The sequence below is a fragment of the Convolutriloba macropyga genome, chromosome 8 (genome assembly GCF_964194025.1).
Source record: "Convolutriloba macropyga chromosome 8, txConMacr16.3, whole genome shotgun sequence".
Lineage (NCBI taxonomy): Eukaryota > Metazoa > Xenacoelomorpha > Acoela > Convolutidae > Convolutriloba > Convolutriloba macropyga.
Window position 1 is genome coordinate 3,231,571 of NC_134475.1, and position 22,361 is coordinate 3,253,931.

Sequence of the window (22,361 nt, forward strand, 5' to 3'; positions counted from 1 at the left end):
CCTCTTAGTTGTCTATTTTAAGGAGAAAAGTACAGCTGAAAGACACAGAGATATATAAAAGTGGACAAGTATTCCACTTTTTATTTCACTTCGTGAACGTTCGCCTGTCAAGTCCTCAACCTAAGACCGCTCTCATGATGAGAGACTAACTTGGGTCATGGAGAGTTTCCGAACTGTTTTCGACTGTTTCTTAACTTTTAGTTAGGAGACATGGATAAATCCCTATTCCCGACCTAGACTTATGAAAAGACCCAAAAAGTCTAGCAAGGGGGGGGGGGGGTCAATATCGAGCAACATTACGCAGTCGAGGTTCTTAGTTAATTTTACCTAATTTCACGTTTAGAAATCAGTAAATAACGTCTGAACAGGTGACAATTGGAATATATATACGGTCTCTTTTCGCTTTCTGTCTGCTGTCAGAATTATGGCAAAATATATCACTTTCGATCTAACTTTCAAGAACTGAAAATTTTTCTTAAATTTCTGACTATAGAGATTAAATTTTCGTTCATGTGATCACAATTTAAATTCGAGTTGTAGTTATTTCACCGAGCGTCTTTATATTTGATAAATTATTTATTATTATACGTTTTTTTTAAAATGGTGTCAATTAAAACAATACTTACTTGGCCCACTCGACGTAGGAGGTTCGGTAGTCTGAAACAAATTAAAATCAGTTTATTTTTATAGTTACTGTAGAAATTAGTTTTATCTCTTTTCTAAGTGAAAAGCAATAATTTATATAGTCGGCTAATCGAACATGTTCGGTTGTGATAGTTTCATATCAGGTTCCGCTGGCCACTTAATTTTACAGTCGGCTGAATAGTCGTTCTGTTAAATTTAGTAATAGGGTAATTTGGGTAAAATGGCATTGGGTAAAATGGCATTGGGTGAAATGGCAGGTTGGGTAAAATGGAATGGGGTAAATTGTCCTGACACCGTCTCAAGTATTGAAAAAAGTCGTTAACCAATTACAGGTTTGTAATTAAGAGGAATAAATAAAACGGTGGCCGCCTTATTGGCCAACAGGGCGTTTAGCCGACAACCAAAAAATGAGAAATTTAACCGACAATTTAAGTAAAATGAGCAATAAAACCTATTCTGAAGCTGCGATTGGCCAATTTAAAACACTATTTCATAAGCGGACAAATATACCGCATTTTTTTCATCAACTAGTGTAACGAAGGTCTATCCGTGGCCGAACCGTATTTTACCGCATCTGGCCATGCCTCGCGGGCCATGGCCATGCCTCAGCGGCCCGTGGGACTTGATATGAATCTATCACAACCGAACAACTAATTTATGGGCCAATTATGGACATTTAATACCAATTATGATGAAACTGTCGGCTAAATTTCTCATTTTTTCCTTGTCGGCTAACCTCCCTGTCGGCCAATTATCCTAAGACCATAATTCCAACTAATATCTTCCATTTAAATTAGTGATCCTTTTTTAGCCAATCAGAATTCAGTATTTCAGTTTATATCGTTTTTTGCTGTGATGTAAGACACAAATCGTTTAACTGCCATTCTGCTTACATATCAGACAACCGAATGCCTAGACAGCCGAAAAGACTAAATTAAAAGTACTGCACCAAATCCAAATTACCGCTCATAAAGGCAAGATCTACTATGCACTGTTCCACGGAAAAATGCATTCATGCGGCTTATTAAATGAAATTAAAGTTACCGGATCAATTATTCACTCTTCATTCAAAAAAATAAAATTAACGTATCAAATTGCTTCGACAATTAGTGTTAACTTTCGGCATTCTGGCCATTCGGCTGCCCGATCGTTTACCAGCAAGGTCAATTTAATTGTCATTACTACATCTTCAATTTCACTTATTAAAGGGTAAATTTCAGGTTGTTTCAATTTGATTGTTCGGTTGAAAAGATGGATAAATAAACATATAAAAATTTTGGGATTGAGTTGAGTGCAAACAAACCTCTTGAGTCGAAGTAGCTTCGCAAGACAAGTCTGTAAACGAAACAGATTAAAGATTGATACATTAATAATCTTTTATCTCCTGTTCCATGTGCGGTGGGATGGGCGGGGGGGGGGGGGATTAGAAAATCCAGCCTGATTTTGTGAATTTCTTCCGGCTTATTATAGAGTAAAAGGTTTTTAAGTTTACGAAACATAGAGACAGACCTAAATGGTTAAAATCAGAACGCGCCGCTGAAAGGGACTATAAGCAGTTAAAATTTTGTATTTTTAAAGCTATCCGCCTTAAAGATGAATTAAATTTTGAATAATTTGATAATCGGAAACAAATGAGAAAAGAACATTTTTTTTCATGAAAAAGTCCATTAGTTGCAGTTTCTCCATAATTTTGCAAAAACAGTGATACACAAATAGACAGTTCTGAAGCGATATATGCGTAGAAATTTTCTCCGTTGAGAAATTGTTTTATATTTCATAATTTTAGACAGGAAAAACCGCTTTCCGAAAAAGCCCCCCCCCCCCCCACCCACGAAAAAAAACCACTCAAATTTGATAGAAAAACCCCACGGAAATAAACCCCCACTTGACTATTTCCTTGGGGGTTTATTTCCTATCTAGGAAATTTTCAACAATTGCCCCACAACAATTGTTAGCAATTGTCGACGCATGCTCTTAATTTGGAAATTTCAATTTAAAATTAAGCGTTTTTAAAATCAAAATTGACAAGAAGTAAGCTTCTTTCGTCCACTTTGTTTCAATTTGTCGAAATAACACACCTAAAAACTGCTAACAATATTCGTTAACTCCAAAAGGGCTATTTTAATTGCGCTTACTTTGAGAGTGTTCTAAGGTGAAAACTTTACCGGTTTTTTGGGCGATATAAATTGATAATTAACAAAATGCATCATTTATTTTTGAAATATTGACTTTTTTTGTCAACTTACCCATATCCAAAAAATTTTGTGATAATTACGTGTTCCTAGTGACGAACAGCAATGGCAAGACTAGTTTTGGTCTTAAGGTTGTTTTTACGGTCCAAAAATAAATCGGACTGTTAATTTCAAAACAAAACACTCGCAATCAAGGGTTAAGAATGTAAAATCCGATTGGCTTATTGAGTTTCGAGGAAACCTTTCTAGTGTTTGCAGTCGAGAGCTTATGGTCGTTTTGCCTTACAAAAAAATTTGTTTCCAAAATGTCACTTTTTTTTCTCATTTTTTGTTCAACTTGTAGCTTAAAGTTAGCGCAGACATTTTGCCACGTATTTGTAACGAATTAAAGCTTAATATTTATTGCTGTTTTACGTTTTATCGGTTTTTCGGCTTTGATATTAAGAGTTTTCACAAAAAATTTTTGAACTTTGTACTATTGCCCATTTTTCTGGTTCTTCTTCTTGTCTTGTCAGCATATATATTTTTGTTACAGTTTACGAGTAGTTTATGATTTTACCGGCTTCGACACCGTCTTCTAGTAGACTTCATTAAAAATTTTCTCTTTATGTCTTATTTTGTGGTCGCATAAAAGACTCTGGACAATTGCTGTGTTGAGTGGCTTCCTATGGAAAAACAAACAAAGCTATTTATTTATTTCAGTTGGTAACTAAAGTTTTTCATGATTTTGAAATCAAATTTCAAGATTTCATTTGATAGCGTAAGTTTTAATGACTTTGAAAGCAATTGTTTTCGTAAAATCTCTTAATGTCAAAGCCGAAAAACCGATAAAACGTAAAACAGCAATAAATATTAAGTTTTAATTCGTTAGAAATACGTGGCAAAATGTCTGCGCTAACTTTAAGCTACAAGTAAAATATTAATGCATTTTACAAATGCGCACTTTTTGTTCTCTTTTGTTGTCTACTTGGTACCTAGTCTAATTAATAAGAGGTTACATCTCACGTTATTAATGTTTAAAGAAGGTGATGTTGATTAAATCTGATTTTCTAAGGCATAGATTATGCTTTTAACGGCTCCAACGCCGTTTTCGCAAAAACAAAATTGAGGCTTTGTTTTCCGTCTAGATTTATCGCTTGTTTGTGTAGACGCACAACATATGATGGGTAATGTCAGGTCTCTATGTTTTCTTGTCGAGGTTTGAATGACAAGAAACCTATCTAAAGGTTCCAGTTGATAACTAATAGTATCCATTGTTTGAAATTTTTTTTACCAAATAAAAACCAATTTTTGACTTTACCTCTTTTTGTCTACTTGATGCCGAGTCTCATCAAGAAGTGATCGCATGCTTCTTCTAAGATAGTACAAATTAGTTTGTTTATTTTGGATTTTTGACGCTACTTCGACTTTGTTATTTTCTTTTTCTTGAGACATTGTTTTGGATGTAAATAATGTCCGTTGTTATTTGATTTTGTCGTGTCTCGTAGTCTTAATGATTGCAATCAAATAATTTTGAACAATATTTAAATTCTTGAAAATGTTCTATCTCTTCCTCATTCGGTAGACAATGAAGCCAAAATGGCGATGAGCGGGGTCAAAATTTTACGTGCAAACGCACATTTGCGAGCTTCTTTGTTTTGTTTTTTTATCTGGACGCTGCTATTTTTTTCACTGCCCTTGAAAATTGAATGACTTGTTTGGATGAGAGCTGTATAATTGAGACTGTGGTTTACTAAGCTAACGAGTTTTTTTTTACTTCAGCGAAGCAAGTTGCTACTCAGTACTTAACAGAACAATATCTCACCTGGCCACCGTTTTGGAAATAGTATGTTTGAATCATCTAAGCTCAAATTTTTTCTACCGTTAAATGGAGTTAACTTATACCACAGTTGGGTTGTTACAAACGGAGTCTTGGAGTTTTTTGAATTTTTTCATATTTTTTTGATCTTAAGTGCTTTCTAATTTGATCTATTTATTGACGAACTAAACCGAATAAGTCTAATCTTCTTGCATAGAACACGTAAACAACGCATCAATTTTGAAATCAGTGAAGACAGAAGAGATCAAGACAAATTTTGTTGATCATAAACTGGCACAATTTTTCCATTTCACTTTCCATGAACATACGGATAAAATACATCCCGGGTCGAGGTGTCACCGCTAAAAATCTCTAAAAGATGTAAGATTTGCGGTGAATTTGAGTAAAAGTTTAAGATTTGCGTTCAATGCGATGAATGCGATGAAAAAAACTTTTAAGAGGTGAAAAATTTTTCTTCAACGCTTGAGCGATGAAAGAAAATTTTTCACCGCTACCAGCATATTGCGGCGAAAAAAATTTTACCGCTACCAGCTGAATGCGGTGAAAAAAAATCACCGCATTCAACGCTAAAAGATGCGGCGCTTTCCGGTGAAAAAAGTTTTATTTTCACCGCTATTCACCGCTAATCTTACATTAATTTTTGACCAAACCTCGATCCGGGTTAATTCAAATGATAATTACCCGCCGATACGTTGTTGCAGTTGTCCTGACAATGGTTGGGGTCAGTGGGGAGGAGGTCTCCGGTGTCGACAGCCAGAACCACAGCGTCAGGTCCGCTCACAGGCATCCAGTCATTTCCAGTGGCAACGTACAGATACACGTCACTGATACTCTTTGTATAATCAGGTGGGGGAAGGTTCCAGGAGAAGACGCTGTTTCCTTCCGTCACCGATTCCGGAGTCTGTTCAGGTAAAACTGCGGTGCCGTTTGTCGTGTATTGGACTCCAGTCGTGTTCATCAGAACCTTTAGAAATCATAAATTCGTTAGAGGGCAGCGGATCTTTTCCGTTTGCCCCCCCCCCCTCCAGTACGTTATGCTCCCACCAATTACAGAACACATGTGTCATAACAGGGTAAATCATTATGTAAAAATATGACACGTGCGTCTGGGGGGTGCAAATAATATGCACCCACTTAGGTGGGGGGAGGGGGGGGGGCACAAACGGAAAAGATTTGAGGCAGATAGGGGAAATTTTCCGTTTGTGCCCCCCCCCCCCAGCTTAGTGGGTGCATATTATTTGCACCCCCCAGACGCATGTGCCATATTTTTACATAATGATTTACCATGTTATGACACATGTGTTCTGTAATCGGGGGGAGCATAACGTACTGGAGGGGGGGGGGGGGAACAAACGGAAAAGATCCAAACAAAGTCAGTGATTAACAGCTGTGTCACACGCCCTGAGAACCCCCCGGACTGAAAATGGAAAAATTGACCCAAATCGATATATGAGTAACATGTTTCAACACAAAATGAGAATACAATTTTTTTACGCTATATGGATAATCATCAGCCGATTTTTTTTGTTTCGACCTATTCTAGTGAAGGGGGATATATGAGTTTAACTGGGTTTTTTGTTCTGTCAATTTTGGCCGATCGATATAATTGACGTAGAAAAATATGAGCGCTATCATTAAAGGATTACGTACAACTATGCCGACGTAATACTATGCCGACGTTTAAGAAATAAGTGAAACTTATTTCAAGAGTGCCGAAAGCATTAAAAGAGTCTTTCTCTGAATTCAAGAGCATCTAAAGTAAATTTTAAAAAAATCTTCAGGGAACGCTGATTACATGTTCGGTTGTGATAGATTCATATCACGGGCCACTGAGGCATGGCTATTGCCCGCACTTACTATTGTTTACTTACTGTTCGTCTTTCTGCAATTTTCTTATACTAATAAACAATAAGTTTTATAAGAATGCCGATATTGGTTCTCGATTTTGATTGGCCGATAATTTTTTGCGTCATCTCTGCAAAAATGACATGATTGGTTAAGAAATTTATCAAGATAAAAATTGAATGAATTTTTGGCACTCTTATAATCGGCATAGTATTACGTCGGCATAGTTGTACGTCACCTATTAAAAGGGTTCTACTTCTTTTCATCCCTTTTCATTTAACCCCTCTATTATTTAACCCTTCTATCATTTCACTCCTCTATCAATTAACCCCTCTATCATTTAACCCCTCCTTCATTTAACCCCTCTATTATTTAACCCCTCTATCATTTAACTCCTTTTTCATTTAACCCCTCTATTATTTAAGCCCTCTATCATTTAACCCCTCTATCATTCAACCTCTCTATTTTTTAAGCCCTCTATCATTTAACCCCTCTATCATTTTATCCCGCCAATTAGCAGTCGACTTTAAAGGCATGTTTTGTCATAATTAAGTGGATAAGTTAATCCCACATTCGGTTGTGATAGTTTCATATCAAGTCCCACGGGCCGCTGAGGCATGGCCAAGGCCCGCGAGGCATGGCCAAATGATTATATTGCTAATTTAATTAGCCTTAATTTTTAGAAAGATTAAAATCGGGGTGAAATGATAGAGGGGTTAAATGATACAGGGGTGAATAAATCGGGGTTAAATGATATGGGGGTTAAAAAGCGGGACACCCATAAAAATCCCGTCGAAAGCAGAATAATTTAGAAGGGGGGATTTTGTGAAATTCTCTTTTTTGGAATTATTGCTCTAATTTCAATTCAAAATTCGTAACAAAATACGCTGATTATTCACAATAACATTACTGGATTTACCCATCAAAGATAGCAAAGATTTAATCAACCCTTTGCCAAATACAGAGAGACTGGACTGTTTTTCTGTTTGGTACCTCTTTTTAAAGTAAAATATTGGCTAATTTTTTTGAGGATCTATTATGTTTCGGCCCCCAGTGTTTTTTACGCCCCCAGTAACAAATTATATGTTGTTATATGGTACTTTATTATGCAAAAAAATAGCGCGTGCGCCTGGGGGGCGTAAAAAGTATCTGCCCACTAAGGTGGGGGGACAAAACAGAATAGATCATGTTTTGTTTTGATAATATAGGCTTATCAAAGGAACTAAGAGCTAATGTTGTCCAATTTTGTCAAAAAACGCTAATCAATTATCAAAAAACGCTAATCAACCGCAAACCAATCATAATAAATCTAACAGGAAAAGTATTTAGTTTTCCATTTTCTAGCATGGTCAATTGGAGTTACAGTTTTCAACGTTTTCACTGAATAAACTTAATTTTCATCTTTTTGAAAGGTTTCAGAAATTTATACCTCATCTACAACACATCAATTCCGCTTATACAGTGCAGATACTTATCAGAAAGTGTGTTTCAAAATACTTCAAAATATAAATTATTTATAAAAAGAGCTGAATTTACCGTAAGCATCGTTAGCAAGGGCCAGAGGAAAGAAGCCCAAAAGTATTCTTAAGGTCGTAAAAACAAACAGGACTCAGTTAAAAAAAACCAGTAGGTAACTATAACAACATTTGGGGGGTTTAAATCTAGAGAAAATTGATAATACAGCTTTAGTTTATATGTAGCGGTGAAATTACATATTTTAGCGGTGAATTGTGATGAATTTTTGTAAGATCACCGCTTACTCTAGCGGTGAACTTACAAAATTTCACCGGATTTCACCGCTAAATTATACGAAATTTGCGGTGAAAAACTAACTTTTCACCGCTCCTCTTACATATTTTTCCGATTTTTTCTCGACCCGGGTAGTTACTACTTCCTAGCTATTAGAAGAGAACCCTTATTACATACCTGTCTCTCGGATGGAGACGAAAACTGGGTGTATGAGATTGCGGAGCCGCCCACTGTGTTGGTCACCAGGTATTTCTCCAGAATTCCGTTCGTCACAGAGCGTATCTCGAGGTAGAAACCGAACGCCAATGTTGGCTCTACAGTGAAATTGAGTTTAATCTGATTTATGGCCTTGTGACACTGCTGAAGAACAATATGAATAGCAGCTTGATCAGCAGGCATCGAGGAATCAACTTCGCACACACTACACGTCCCAGATACGCTAGCACTGCTTCTAGAATAGGACGTAGACGACCATGAAGAAACCGATGCTGACGGTGAAGCAGACGGACTGCCTGACTCAGATGCTGAAGGTGAAGCAGACTGACTGGCTGACACAGAGGCTGACGGCGAAGCAGATGCACTGCCTGACTCAGACGGACTACCTGACACAGAGGCTGACGGCGAAGCAGACTGACTGGCTGACATAGATGCTGACGGCGAAGCAGACTGACTGGCTGAAACAGACGCTGACGGCGAAACAGAAGGACTGCCTGACACAGATGCTGACGGCGAAGCCGCAGGACTGCCTGACACAGATATTGACGGTGACCCAGAGGAACCTTGGGACACAGATGCTGACGGACTGCCTGATACAGATGCTGACGCAGACGGACTACCTGACACAGAGGCTGACGGTGAAGCAGACGGACTGCCTGACACAGAGGCCAACGGTGAAGCAGACGGACTACCTGACACAGAGGCTGACGGTGAAGCAGACGGACTGCCTGACACAGAAGCTGAAGGACTGACTGATGCAGATGCTGACGCAGACGGGCTACCTGACACAGATGCTGAAGGTGAAGCAGAAGGACTGCCCGACACAGATACTGACGGTGAACCAGATGAACCTTGTGATACAGATGCTGACGGTGAACCAGACGGACTTGCTGACACAGATGCTGATGGCGAAGCAGAGAGACTGCCTGACACAGATTCTGACGGACTTGCAGATGCGGACGCAGACGGACTACGTGACACAGATGCTGAAGGTGAAGCAGACGCACTCGCTGACACAGATGGAGATGGTGAACCAGATGAGCCTTCTGACACGGAAGCCGACGGTGAAGCAGACTGACTCGCTGACACAGATGCTGACGGTGAGCCAGACTGACTTGCTGACACAGACGCTGATGGCGAAGCAGAGAGACTACCTGACACAGAGGCTGACGGTGAAGCAGACGGACTGCCTGACACAGATGCTGAAGGACTGCCTGATGCTGACGCAGACGGGCTACCTGACACAGATACTGAAGGTGAAGCAGACGGACTGCCTGACACAGAGACTGAGGGCGAAGCAGAAGCACTGCCTGACACAGATACTGACGGTGAACCGGAGGAACCTTGTGACACAGAGGCTGACGGTGACCCAGACTGACTGCCTGACACAGATGCTGAAGGACTACCTGACACAGATGCTGAAGGTGAAGCAGACGGACTGCCGGACACAGATGCTGATGGACTGCCTGATGCAGATGCTGACGCAGAAGGACTACCTGACACAGATGCTGAAGGCGAAGCAGACGGACTGCCGGACACAGATGCTGAAGGACTTCCTGATGCAGATGCTGAAGCAGATGGACTACCTGACACAGATGCTGAAGGTGAAGCAGACGGACTGCCTGACACAGATACTGGCGGTGAACCGAAGGAACCTTGTGACACAGAGGCTGACGGTGAACCAGACTGACTGCCTGACACAGATGCTGAAGGACTGCCTGATGCAGATGCTGACGCAGATGGACTACCTGACACAGATGCTGAAGGTGAAGCAGACGGACTGCCTGACAAAGATGCTGAAGGACTGCCTGATGCAGATGCTGACGCAGAGGGGCTACCTGACACAGATGCTGAAGGTGAAACAGACGGACTGCCTGACACAGAGACTGACCCCGAAGCAGAAGCACTGCCTGATACAGATACTGACGGTGAACCGGAGGAACCTTGTGACACAGAGGCTGAAAGTGAACCCGACAGACTTGCTGACACAGATGCTGACGGTGAAGCAGATAGACTGCCTGACACAGATGCTGACGGACTGCCTGATGCAGATGCCGACGCAGACGGACTACCTGACACAGATGCTGAGGGTGAAGCAGACGGACTGCTTGACACAGGGGATGACGGTGAAGCAGAAGCACTGCCTGACACAGATACTGACGGTGAACCGGAGGAACCTTGTGACACAGAGGCTGACGGTGAAACAGAGTGACTGCCTGAAACAGATGCTGACGGACTGCCTGATGCAGATGCTGACGCAGACGGACTACCTGACGAAGATGCTGAAATTGAAGCAGAAGGAGTGCCTGACACAGATGCTGAAGGACTGCCTGATGCAGATGCTGACGCAGACGGACTACCTGACACAGATGCTGAAAGTGAAGCAGACGGAGTGACTGACACAGAGGCTGACGGTGAAGCAGAAGCACTGCCTGACACAGATACTGACGGTGAACCGGAGGAACCTTGTGACACAGAGGCTGAAGGTGAACCAGACGGACTGCCTGACACAGATACTGACAGACTGCCTGATGCAGATGCTGACGCAGATGGACTACCTGACACAGATGCTGAAGGTGAAGCAGAAGCACTACCTGACACAGATACTGACGGTGAACCAGAGGAACCTTGTGACACAGAGGCTGAAGTTGAACCAGACGGACTGCCTGACACAGATACTGACGGACTGCCTGATGCAGATGCTGACGCAGATGGACTACCTGACACAGATGCTGATAGTGAAGCAGATGGACTGCCTGACGCAGATGCGGAAGGACTTCCTGATGCAGATGCTGAGGCAGACGGACTACCTGACACAGATGCTGAAGGTGAAGCAGACGGACTGCCTGACACAGAGACTGAAGGTGAAGCAGACGCACTTGCTGACACAGATAGTGACGGTGAAGCAGAAGCACTGCCTGACACAGATACTGACGGTGAACCGGAGGAACCTAGTGACACAGAGGCTGACGGTGAACCAGACGGACTGCCTGACACAGATGCTGACGGACTGCCTGATGCAGATGCTGACGCAGATGGACTGCCTGACACAGATGCTGATAGTGAAGCAGACGGACTGCCTGACACAGATACTGACGGTGAACCGGAGGAACCTTGTGACACAGAGGCTGAAGGTGAACCAGACGGACTGCCTGACACAGATACTGACAGACTGCCTGATGCAGATGCTGACGCAGACGGACTTCCTGACACAGATGCTGATAGTGAAGCAGACGGACTGCCCGACACAGATACTGACGGTGAACCGGAGGAACCTTGTGACACAGAGGCTGAAGGTGAACCAGACGGACTGCCTGACACAGATACTGACAGACTGCCTGATGCAGATGCTGACGCAGATGGACTACCTGACACAGATGCTGAAGGTGAAGCAGAAGCACTGCCTGACACAGATACTGACGGTGAACCAGAGGAACCTTGTGACACAGAGGCTGAAGGTGAACCAGACGGACTGCCTGACACAGATACTGACGGACTGCCTGATGCAGATGCTGACGCAGATGGACTACCTGACACAGATGCTGATAGTGAAGCAGATGGACTGCCTGACGCAGATGCGGAAGGACTTCCTGATGCAGATGCTGAGGCAGACGGACTACCTGACACAGATGCTGAAGGTGAAGCAGACGGACTGCCTGACACAGAGACTGAAGGTGAAGCAGACGCACTGGCTGACACAGATAGTGACGGTGAAGCAGAAGCACTGCCTGACACAGATACTGACGGTGAACCGGAGGAACCTTGTGACACAGAGGCTGACGGTGAACCAGACGGACTGCCTGATGCAGATGCTGACGCAGACGGACTGCCTGACACAGATGCTGATAGTGAAGCAGACGGACTGCCTGACACAGATACTGACGGTGAACCGGAGGAACCTTGTGACACAGAGGCTGAAGGTGAACCAGACGGACTGCCTGACACAGATACTGACAGACTGCCTGATGCAGATGCTGACGCAGATGGACTACCTGACACAGATGCTGAAGGTGAAGCAGAAGCACTGCCTGACACAGATACTGACGGTGAACCAGAGGAACCTTGTGACACAGAGGCTGAAAGTGAACCAGACGGACTGCCTGACACAGATACTGACGGACTGCCTGATGCAGATGCTGACGCAGATGGACTACCTGACACAGATGCTGATAGTGAAGCAGATGGACTGCCTGACGCAGATGCGGAAGGACTTCCTGATGCAGATGCTGAGGCAGACGGACTACCTGACACAGATGCTGAAGGTGAAGCAGACGGACTGCCTGACACAGAGACTGAAGGTGAAGCAGACGCACTGGCTGACACAGATGGTGACGGTGAACCGGAGGAACCTTGTGACACAGAGGCTGACGGTGAACCAGACGGACTGCCTGACACAGATGCTGACGGACTGCCTGATGCAGATGCTGACGCAGATGGACTGCCTGACACAGATGCTGATAGTGAAGCAGACGGACTGCCTGACACAGATACTGACGGTGAACCGGAGGAACCTTGTGACACAGAGGCTGAAGGTGAACCAGACGGACTGCCTGACACAGATACTGACAGACTGCCTGATGCAGATGCTGACGCAGATGGACTACCTGACACAGATGCTGAAGGTGAAGCAGAAGCACTGCCTGACACAGATACTGACGGCGAACCAGAGGAACCTTGTGACACAGAGGCTGAAGGTGAACCAGACGGACTGCCTGACACAGATACTGACGGACTGCCTGATGCAGATGCTGACGCAGATGGACTACCTGACACAGATGCTGATAGTGAAGCAGATGGACTGCCTGACGCAGATGCGGAAGGACTTCCTGATGCAGATGCTGAGGCAGACGGACTACCTGACACAGATGCTGAAGGTGAAGCAGACGGACTGCCTGACACAGAGACTGAAGGTGAAGCAGACGCACTGGCTGACACAGATAGTGACGGTGAAGCAGAGGCACTGCCTGACACAGATACTGACGGTGAACCGGAGGAACCTTGTGACACAGAGGCTGACGGTGAACCAGACGGACTGCCTGACACAGATGCTGACGGACTGCCTGATGCAGATGCTGACGCAGACGGACTGCCTGACACAGATACTGACGGTGAACCGGAGGAACCTTGTGACACAGAGGCTGAAGGTGAACCAGACGGACTGCCTGACACAGATACTGACAGACTGCCTGATGCAGATGCTGACGCAGATGGACTACCTGACACAGATGCTGAAGGTGAAGAGGAAGCACTGCCTGACACAGATACTGACGGTGAACCAGAGGAACCTTGTGACACAGAGGCTGAAGGTGAACCAGACGGACTGCCTGACACAGATACTGACGGACTGCCTGATGCAGATGCTGACGCAGATGGACTACCTGACACAGATGCTGATAGTGAAGCAGATGGACTGCCTGACACAGATACTGACAGACTGCCTGATGCAGATGCTGACGCAGATGGACTACCTGACACAGATGCTGAAGGTGAAGCAGAAGCACTGCCTGACACAGATACTGACGGTGAACCAGAGGAACCTTGTGACACAGAGGCTGAAGGTGAACCAGACGGACTGCCTGACACAGATACTGACGGACTGCCTGATGCAGATGCTGACGCAGATGGACTACCTGACACAGATGCTGATAGTGAAGCAGATGGACTGCCTGACGCAGATGCGGAAGGACTTCCTGATGCAGATGCTGAGGCAGACGGACTACCTGACGCAGATGCTGAAGGTGAAGCAGACGGACTGCCTGACACAGAGACTGAAGGTGAAGCAGACGCACTGGCTGACACAGATAGTGACGGTGAAGCAGAAGCACTGCCTGACACAGATACTGACGGTGAACCGGAGGAACCTTGTGACACAGAGGCTGACGGTGAACCAGACGGACTGCCTGACACAGATGCTGACGGACTGCCTGATGCAGATGCTGACGCAGACGGACTGCCTGACACAGATGCTGATAGTGAAGCAGACGGACTGCCTGACACAGATACTGACGGTGAACCGGAGGAACCTTGTGACACAGAGGCTGAAGGTGAACCAGACGGACTGCCTGACACAGATACTGACAGACTGCCTGATGCAGATGCTGACGCAGATGGACTACCTGACACAGATGCTGAAGGTGAAGAGGAAGCACTGCCTGACACAGATACTGACGGTGAACCAGAGGAACCTTGTGACACAGAGGCTGAAGGTGAACCAGACGGACTGCCTGACACAGATACTGACGGACTGCCTGATGCAGATGCTGACGCAGATGGACTACCTGACACAGATGCTGATAGTGAAGCAGATGGACTGCCTGACACAGATACTGACAGACTGCCTGATGCAGATGCTGACGCAGATGGACTACCTGACACAGATGCTGAAGGTGAAGCAGAAGCACTGCCTGACACAGATACTGACGGTGAACCAGAGGAACCTTGTGACACAGAGGCTGAAGGTGAACCAGACGGACTGCCTGACACAGATACTGACGGACTGCCTGATGCAGATGCTGACGCAGATGGACTACCTGACACAGATGCTGATAGTGAAGCAGATGGACTGCCTGACGCAGATGCGGAAGGACTTCCTGATGCAGATGCTGAGGCAGACGGACTACCTGACGCAGATGCTGAAGGTGAAGCAGACGGACTGCCTGACACAGAGACTGAAGGTGAAGCAGACGCACTGGCTGACACAGATAGTGACGGTGAAGCAGAAGCACTGCCTGACACAGATACTGACGGTGAACCGGAGGAACCTTGTGACACAGAGGCTGACGGTGAACCAGACGGACTGCCTGACACAGATGCTGACGGACTGCCTGATGCAGATGCTGACGCAGACGGACTGCCTGACACAGATGCTGATAGTGAAGCAGACGGACTGCCTGACACAGATACTGACGGTAAACCGGAGGAACCGGCTGAAGGTGAACCAGACGGACTGCCTGACACAGATACTGACAGACTGCCTGATGCAGATGCTGACGCAGATGGACTACCTGACACAGATGCTGAAGGTGAAGCAGAAGCACTGCCTGACACAGATACTGACGGTGAACCAGAGGAACTTTGTGACACAGAGGCTGAAGGTGAACCAGACGGACTGCCTGACACAGATACTGACGGACTGCCTGATGCAGATGCTGACGCAGATGGACTACCTGACACAGATGCTGATAGTGAAGCAGATGGACTGCCTGACGCAGATGCGGAAGGACTTCCTGATGCAGATGCTGAGGCAGACGGACTACCTGACGCAGATGCTGAAGGTGAAGCAGACGGACTGCCTGACACAGAGACTGAAGGTGAAGCAGACGCACTGGCTGACACAGATAGTGACGGTGAAGCAGAAGCACTGCCTGACACAGATACTGACGGTGAACCGGAGGAACCTTGTGACACAGAGGCTGACGGTGAACCAGACGGACTGCCTGACACAGATGCTGACGGACTGCCTGATGCAGATGCTGACGCAGACGGACTGCCTGACACAGATGCTGATAGTGAAGCAGACGGACTGCCTGACACAGATACTGACGGTGAACCGGAGGAACCGGCTGAAGGTGAACCAGACGGACTGCCTGACACAGATACTGACAGACTGCCTGATGCAGATGCTGACGCAGATGGACTACCTGACACAGATGCTGAAGGTGAAGAGGAAGCACTGCCTGACACAGATACTGACGGTGAACCAGAGGAACCTTGTGACACAGAGGCTGAAGGTGAACCAGACGGACTGACTGACACAGATACTGACGGACTGCCTGATGCAGATGCTGACGCAGATGGACTACCTGACACAGATGCTGATAGTGAAGCAGATGGACTGCCTGACGCAGATGCGGAAGGACTTCCTGATGCAGATGCTGAGGCAGACGGACTACCTGACACAGATGCTGAAGGTGAAGCAGACGGACTGCCTGACACTGAAGGTGAAGCAGACGCACTGGCTGACACAGATAGTGACGGTGAAGCAGAAGCACTGCCTGACACAGATACTGACGGTGAACCGGAGGAACTTTGTGACACAGAGGCTGACGGTGAACCAGAAGGACTGCCTGACACAGATACTGACGGACTGCCTGATGCAGATGCTGACGCAGATGGACTACCTGACACAGATGCTGATAGTGAAGCAGATGGACTGCCTGACGCAGATGCGGAAGGACTTCCTGATGCAGATGGTGAGGCAGACGGACTACCTGACACAGATGCTGAAGGTGAAGCAGACGGACTGCCTGACACAGAGACTGAAGGTGAAGCAGACGCACTGGCTGACACAGATAGTGACGGTGAAGCAGAAGCACTGCCTGACACAGATACTGACGGTGAACCGGAGGAACCTTGTGACACAGAGGCTGACGGTGAACCAGACGGACTGCCTGACACAGATACTGACGGACTGCCTGATGCAGATGCTGACGCAGATGGACTACCTGACACAGATGCTGATAGTGAAGCAGATGGACTGCCTGACACAGATGCTGACGGACTGCCTGATGCAGATGCTGACGCAGACGGACTTCCTGACACAGATGCTGATAGTGAAGCAGACGGACTGCCTGACACAGATGCTGACGGACTGCCTGATGCAGATGCTGACGCAGACGGACTACCTGACACAGATGGTGAAAGTGAAGCAGACGGAGTGCCTGACACAGAGGCTGACGGTGAAGCAGAAGCACTGCCTGACACAGATACTGACGGTGAACCGGAGGAGCCTTGGGACACAGAGACTGACGGTGAACCAGACTGACTGCCCGACACAGATGCTGACGGACTGCCTGACACAGATGCTGAAGGTGAAGCAGAAGCACTGCCTGACACAGATACTGACGGTGAACCTGAGGAACCTTGTGACACAGAGGCTGAAGGTGAACCAGACGGACTGCCTGACACAGACACTGACGGACTGCCTGATGCAGATGCTGACGCAGATGGACTACCTGACACAGATGCTGATAGTGAAGCAGATGGACTGCCTGACGCAGATGCGGAAGGACTTCCTGATGCAGATGCTGAGGCAGACGGACTACCTGACACAGAGACTGAAGGTGAAGCAGACGCACTGGCTGACACAGATAGTGACGGTGAAGCAGACGCACTCGCTGAAACAGAAAGAGACGGTGAACCCGAGGAACCTTGTGACACAGAGGCTGACTGTGAACCAGACTGACTTGCTGACACAGATGCTGACGGTGAAGCAGATGGACTGCCAGACACAGATGCTGACGGACTGCCTGAAGCAGATGCTGACGCAGACGGACTACCTGACACAGATGCTGAAGGTGAAGCAGATGGACTACCTGACACAGAGGCTGAAGGGGAAGCAGAAGCACTTCCTGACACGGATACTGACGGTGAACCGGAGGAACCTTGTGACACAGATAATGTAGGACTGCCTGATGCAGATGCTGATGCAGACGGACTACCTGACACAGATGCTGAAGATGAAGCAGACGGACTGCCTGACCCAGATGCTGAAGGACTGACTGACGCTGATGCAGAAGGACTACCTGACACAGATTCTGAAGGAGAAGCAGACGGACTGCCTGACACAGAGACTGAGGGTGAAGCAGATGGACTGGCTGACACAGATAATGACGGTGAACCTGAGGAACCTTGTGACACAGAGGCTGACGGTGAACCAGACTGACTTGCTGACGCAGATGCTGACGGTGAAGCAGATAGACTGCCTGACACAGATGCTGACGGACTACCTGATGCAGATGCTGACGCAGACGGACTACCTGACACAGATGCTGAAGGTGAAGCAGAGGGACTAAATGACACAGAGGCTGAAGGGGAAGCAGAAGCACTGCCTGACACAGATACTGACGGTGAACCAGAGGAACCTTGTGACACAGATGCTGACGGACTGCCTGATGCAGATGCTGATGCAGACGGACTACCTGACACAGATGCTGAAGGTGAAGCAGACTGACTGCCTGACCCAGATGCTGATGGACTGACTGATGCTGATGCAGAAGGACTACCTGACACAGATTCTGAAGGAGAAGCAGACGGACTGCCTGACACAGAGACTGAGGGTGAAGCAGATGGGCTGGCTGACACAGATACTGACGGTGAACCTGAGGAACCTTGTGACACAGAGGCTGACGGTGAACCAGACTGACTTGCTGACACAGATGCTGACGGTGAATGAGATAGACTGCCTGACACAGATGCTGACGGACTACCTGATGCAGATGCTGACGCAGATGGACTACCTGACGCAGATGCTGAAGGTGAAGCAGATGGACTACCTGACACAGAGGCTGAAGGCGAAGCAGAAGCACTGCCTGACACAGACACTGACGGTGAACTGGAGGAACCTTGTGACACAGATGCTGACGGACTGCCTGATGCAGACGGACTACCTGACACAGATGCTGAAGGTGAAGCAGACGGACTGCCTGACACAGATTCTGAAGGAGTGACTGATGCAGATGCTGATGCAGAAGGACTACCTGACACAGATTCTGAAGGAGAAGCAGACGGACTGCCTGACACAGAGACTGAGGATGAAGCAGATGGACTGGCTGACACAGATACTGACGGTGAACCGGAGGAACCTTGTGACACCGAGGCTGACGGTGAACCAGACTGACTGCCCGACACAGATGCTGGCGGTGAAACCGATAGACTGACTGACACAGATGCTGAAAGACTGCCTGATGCAGATGCTGACGCAGATGGACTACCTGACACAGATGCCGAAGGTGAAGCAGACGGACTGCCTGACACAGATGCTGAAGGACTGACTGATGCTGATGCAGAAGGACTACCTGACACAGACACTGAGCGTGAAGCAGATGGACTGGCTGACACAGATACTGACGGTGAACCGGAGGAACCTTGTGACACAGATGCTGACGGACTGCCTGATACAGATGCTGATGGAGACGGACTACCTGACACAGATTCTGAAGGAGAAGCAGACGGACTGCCTGACACAGAGACTGAGGGTGAAGCAGATGGACTGGCTGACACAGATACTGAAGGTGAACCTGAGGAACCTTGTGACACAGAGGCTGACGGTGAACCAGACTGACTTGCTGACACAGATGCTGACGGTGAAGCAGATGGACTGCCTGACACAGATGCTGACGGACTGCCTGATGCAGATGCTGACGCAGACGGACTACCTGACACAGATGCTGAAGGTGAAGCAGACGGACTACCTGACACAGAGGCTGAATGGGAAGCAGAAGCACTGCCTGACACAGATACTGACGGTGAACCGGAGGAACCTTGTGACACAGATGCTGACGGACTGACTGATGCAGATGCTGATGCAGACGGACTACCTGACACAGATGCTGAAGGTGACGCAGACAGACTGCCTGACACAGAGACTGACAGCGAAGCAGAAGCACTGCCTGACACAGATACTGACGGTGAACCGGAGGAACCTTGTGACACAGATGCTGACGGACTGACTGATGCAGATGCTGATGCAGACGGACTACCTGACACAGATGCTGAAGGTGACGCAGACAGACTGCCTGACACAGAGACTGACAGCGAAGCAGAAGCACTGCCTGACACAGACACTGACGGTGAACCTGAGGAACCTTGTGACACAGAGGCTGAAGGTGAAGCAGACTGACTGCCTGACCCAGATGCTGAAGGACTGACTGATGCTGATGCAGAAGGACTACCTGACACAGATTCTGAAGGAGAAGCAGACGGACTGCCTGACACAGAGACTGAGGGTGAAGCAGATGGACTGGCTGACACAGATACTGACGGTGAACCTGAGGAACCTTGTGACACAGAGGCTGAAGGTGAACCAGACTGACTTGCTGACACAGATGCTGACGGTGAAGCAGATAGACTGCCTGACACAGATGCTGACGGACTACCTGATGCAGATGCTGACGCAGACGGACTACCTGACGCAGATGCTGAAGCAGATGGACTACCTGACACAGAGGCTGAAGGGGAAGCAGAAGCACTACCTGACACAGATACTGACGGTGAACCGGAGGAACCTTGTGACACAGATGCTGACGGACTGCCTGATGCAGACGGACTACCTGACACAGATGCTGAAGGTGAAGCAGACGGACTGCCTGACACAGATGCTGAAGGACTGACTGATGCTGATGCAGAAGGACTACCTGACACAGATTCTGAAGGAGAAGCAGACGGACTGCCTGACACAGAGACTGAGGGTGAAGCAGATGGACTGGCTGACACAGATACTGACGGTGAACCGGAGGAGCCTTGTGACACAGAGACTGACGGTGAACCAGACTGACTGCCCGACACAGATGCTGACGGACTGCCTGATGCAGATGCTGACGCAGACGGACTGCCTGACACAGATGCTGAAGGACTGACTGACACAGATTCTGAAGGAGAAGCAGACGGACTGCCTGACACAGAGACTGAGGGTGAAGCAGATGGACTGGCTGACACAGATACTGACGGTGAACCGGAGGAACCTTGTGACACAGAGGCTGACGGTGAACCAGACTGACTGCCCGACACAGATGCTGACGGTGAAACCGAGAGACTGCCTGACACAGATGCTGAAAGACTGCCTGATGCAGATGCTGACGCAGATGGACTACCTGACACAGATGCCGAAGGTGAAGCAGACGGACTGCCTGACACAGATGCTGAAGGACTGACTGATGCGGATGCAGAAGGACTAACTGACACAGATTCTGAAGGAGAAGCAGACGGGCTGCCTGACACAGAGACTGAGGGTGAAGCAGATGGACTGGCTGACACAGATACTGACGGTGAACCGGAGGAGCCTTGTGACACAGAGACTGACGGTGAACCAGACTGACTGCCCGACACAGATGCTGACGGACTGCCTGATGCAGACGCAGATGGACTACCTGACGCAGAGACTGAGGGTGAAGCAGACGGGCTGCCTGACGCAGATGCGGAAGGACTGCCTGATGCAGATACCGACGCAGATGGACTACCTGACCCAGATGCTGAAGGTGAAGCAGACGGAGTGCCTGACGCAGATGCGGAAGGACTGCCTGACACAGAGGGAGACACTGAATAACTATATGACTTGGTCTGTGACGTTGTCAAGGATCCACTTGTGAAACTTGTAGTTATTTCTTTGCTAGTTGACTGAGATTCCTCTGTCGTTACGGAAACTGACTTCGAAGAAACGGTCGTTGAAGCTGAAAAAATACATTTTGATAATTTTGCAGCTGAGCTTATGATTTTGCTAAAGTGTACTCGTGGTGGATAAAATGGTGTTTATAAAATCTATAACGAGTCTATAACCTTCCTTCTAAGTATACTTCCATAATCAAAAAGACTTTGAAAAAATTGAGAACCAAAATCATATGTCAGTGTTTTTGCTTAAAATCAATCATTTAAAATAGACTGCAAATTTCAAATCACGCGGCTTTTGGGTAAAAATAGTTTTGTACAAATAATTTGGTACCAGATAACTTCAAAAACGATCACTACCCAGACATCGAAGTTAAACACCAACGTAAAAGCACTTCACTTTGTAGCAATCAAACCGATGTTGAAATCCAAAACATAAACATTGAAGATACACGCTACTGACGCAAAACCGAAACTTGTGCTTAATTTTTTACAGGTCTGACGCTTAGTTTTTTCATATAGTTTCCCGTGATTAACGGATATTTCAGTTATTTTTCCGCCTTATTTTGTCAGTGACGATAGTTATCAAGCAAAATCGATCACATGGGCTTAAGTGTACGATGGTCTGTCTGCAAATATCAACTTGGGGCTTTATTTGGGTCTTCTCAAAGATAAAATTTGAAAACAACAAAAAATGGAAAGGACGAGAGATAAATTGTCTTTGGAAAGCGGTCACCTCTACTTCGTCTGTCAATTAAACGGGGAACCAAAATAGGGAATTTGATTATGTTCTT

At 46.8% G+C, this 22,361-nt stretch overlaps 1 protein-coding gene across 1 annotated transcript in view; it reads right to left on the reverse strand.

Moving 5' to 3' along the window:
* LOC142344322 (uncharacterized) overlaps nt 1–22,361 on the reverse strand; it is a 54,321-nt gene that overhangs the window by 2,515 nt on the left and 29,445 nt on the right. Inside the window, exons 12-15 of the mRNA XM_075395910.1 lie at nt 8,428–21,632; nt 5,338–5,620; nt 1,949–1,980; nt 627–657 (exon numbers count right to left, since the gene is read on the reverse strand). Coding sequence (XP_075252025.1) covers nt 627–657; nt 1,949–1,980; nt 5,338–5,620; nt 8,428–21,632 — 13,551 coding nt within the window. The remainder of the gene's footprint in view (nt 1–626; nt 658–1,948; nt 1,981–5,337; nt 5,621–8,427; nt 21,633–22,361) is intronic.